At 35.0% G+C, this 2,354-nt stretch overlaps 1 protein-coding gene across 1 annotated transcript; it reads right to left on the reverse strand.

The window, feature by feature from the left end:
* Positions 1 to 1,412: 1,412 nt before the first annotated feature.
* Positions 1,413 to 2,087, reverse strand: LOC145557884 (zinc transporter 1-like). Its single transcript, XM_081619062.1, has one exon. The coding sequence runs from the start codon at positions 2,085 to 2,087 to the stop codon at positions 1,413 to 1,415; it is 675 nt and encodes a 224-aa protein (XP_081475188.1).
* Positions 2,088 to 2,354: the final 267 nt, after the last annotated feature.

The raw sequence follows: 2,354 nt of genomic DNA on the forward strand, positions 1-2,354 counted from the left end.
ATTACAATACTTAGGTACACTGTAATTGTCATGGGAACATAAATTGGTCAAAAAATGCGTGGTGTTAGCTCGGTTGCCTGAAATATCCTAGGACCAAGGAGATTGGTGACTTTGATGCATACTTGGGAAGAAAATTTGCAGATGACATAAAGCTAACAAGAAAAATTACTTATGACTAAGGCCCCGTTCTATTCACTTTAATTTTGCTGAACTGAAATTATTTTTACTGAATTGAAATTATTTTTGCTGAACTTAAATTATTTTTACTGAACTGAAATTATTTTTGCTGAACTGAAATTATTTTTACTGATTTTCTATTATAATTCTTCTTTAAGAAAACTGAATTTTACTGAACTGAACTTATTTTTATTGAAATGAAATTAATTTTATTGAACTGAACTTATTTTTACTGAACTAAAATTATTTTTACTTAATATTATTTTTTTAAGGTGAAGAGAACAGAGCCTAAATATGTAATGCAACTCCCTACACATGCATAGTCCACGTTATTGAAAATGTTTTAGTCGACGTGACTACGTGATCTAAGGAAAGAAAAGGTCCGCTTGCACGTACGATTTCAATCATCGGATCGTCTAGGGTATCCTTCCTTTCTATCCATATTCAAGGTAGCTAGCTCGTTTGTGTTAGGTTTCATGTTCGGGAATAAGGCTTGTTTCGATCACATCAGATCAACCCTCGACGATATGGAGGACGAGGTGATTGCAAGATACTCCGTCCTTTGCATTCATTCATTATGTCTAGTTGCAGTGTTGCACCCACGTTATACTAATACTAATTTGTTACAGATAAAAAGACCATATTTTTATATTATCATTATTAAATATATATATGCAGAGCCAACATAAAAAACGGTCAACACCAATCCTAACTAGAAAATAAAATTTATATAAAATATACCGTTAAAATATGACTTGAATCAATTAGTCCCGTCAAATTACTATCAAGGGGATGTTTGAGTAATTTCATTTATGAGCTATGGTTTTCTATAACCTAGACTTATTACTTTTTACTACGTGTAATTTTATTTTTTTTATTTCTTGACAGGTACTCCGTAAAATTTAAGTGTACTTTATAAACTTTTTTTATTATTATTATTATTACGTAGTACTGTATTATTTTTGACAAGACTATATAAGCCTATTTCCACAGCTAGAAATAATTTACACTTTAATCTTGCTTATCTGTGGACATATAGCCACAAAGCTAACTCATGTTTAATGATGAACCACATAAAATTAGTGTTCTATACATTAGGAATTCCCCTTGTGAGGAGGGCTTCCTAACGTTTATTCTTCTTGCCTTTTCAAAAAAAATAAAATCGTGTTCTTGTTTGTTAATGTTTTTAAAGAGATTTTACTTGTATCCGTTACAGCTAGCACATGTACTCCAAATTAAACATTATTACTGGTATATGCATCAAGAAAAAGAGCAATATGTATAAATATTACCTGTGAAGTGACTCTATATCTGACTTGTTCCGCTTTACTTAGACCTTCTGGGACAAAACTAGTTGAACCATGAACATGATGGTGAGCATCCTTAGCCTCCTCATCCGCGGCATTGTGATCATCAAGGCCATGAGCCTTACGAAAATGGCGCATAGCAATGGAGTCCATCATCAAAGTCAAAATAGCCCCACCCATGGCGGCGAGGCCAGTGATGGGAAAACTAGCCCATGGTGAATCTTCACCGAGACATGGGCTAGTTAGGTTCTCAAAGGCCTCGGGTAAGATATGGATGAACGCGGTACATAGGATGACACCTGCCGCAAATGCCTTTACTAGGAAGAATCCACCCTTACTAGGGTGAAGCGCTGGGATGTTTTTCCCCACTATGGGGAGAAAAACTCCCAGCGCACTCGCAACTAATATGACAACAATTGATCCAATTTTATAATGTAAGACACTTTTATCGACGACTTCTCCTGCATGCTCGTCTTTGTCTTCTCTTAGACAGGTACATTCCTTTTTCTTCTCGGTGCTATGGCCGGCGACGAGGTTGAAGGTGGCGGAGAGCAAGAAGAGGGAGAGAATGATGAGAGCTATGTTAGATGGTTTTGACACCATGGTTAGTTGTTTGAGGGAGCTTTTGAGATTTGTCAACGTTTGTACCTTTTAATTATGTTGAGATCAATGAGGGAAATAATGATTGTCATTATTGTCACCTTTTTATATTGGATTTTGAATGAGCTGAGACAATGAGACATAAATTATGTTAATGTACGTACTTGAATGTTTAATTATTTACTCACTTTCTATTTAGTTGACACGTTCAATTTTAGGCATACCTAATTAAGTAGGAGAGAGAATGATAAAACATGCAAGTGGTGTACT

This window comes from Chenopodium album, chromosome 9, assembly GCF_948465745.1.
Source record: "Chenopodium album chromosome 9, dcCheAlbu1.1, whole genome shotgun sequence".
In the NCBI taxonomy this organism is placed as follows: domain Eukaryota; kingdom Viridiplantae; phylum Streptophyta; class Magnoliopsida; order Caryophyllales; family Amaranthaceae; genus Chenopodium; species Chenopodium album.

Bases quoted from the DNA above. Each gene is read 5' to 3' on its own strand.
- LOC145557884 (XM_081619062.1), bottom strand. From the start codon at position 2,087: ATGGTGTCAAAACCATCTAACATAGCTCTCATCATTCTCTCCCTCTTC.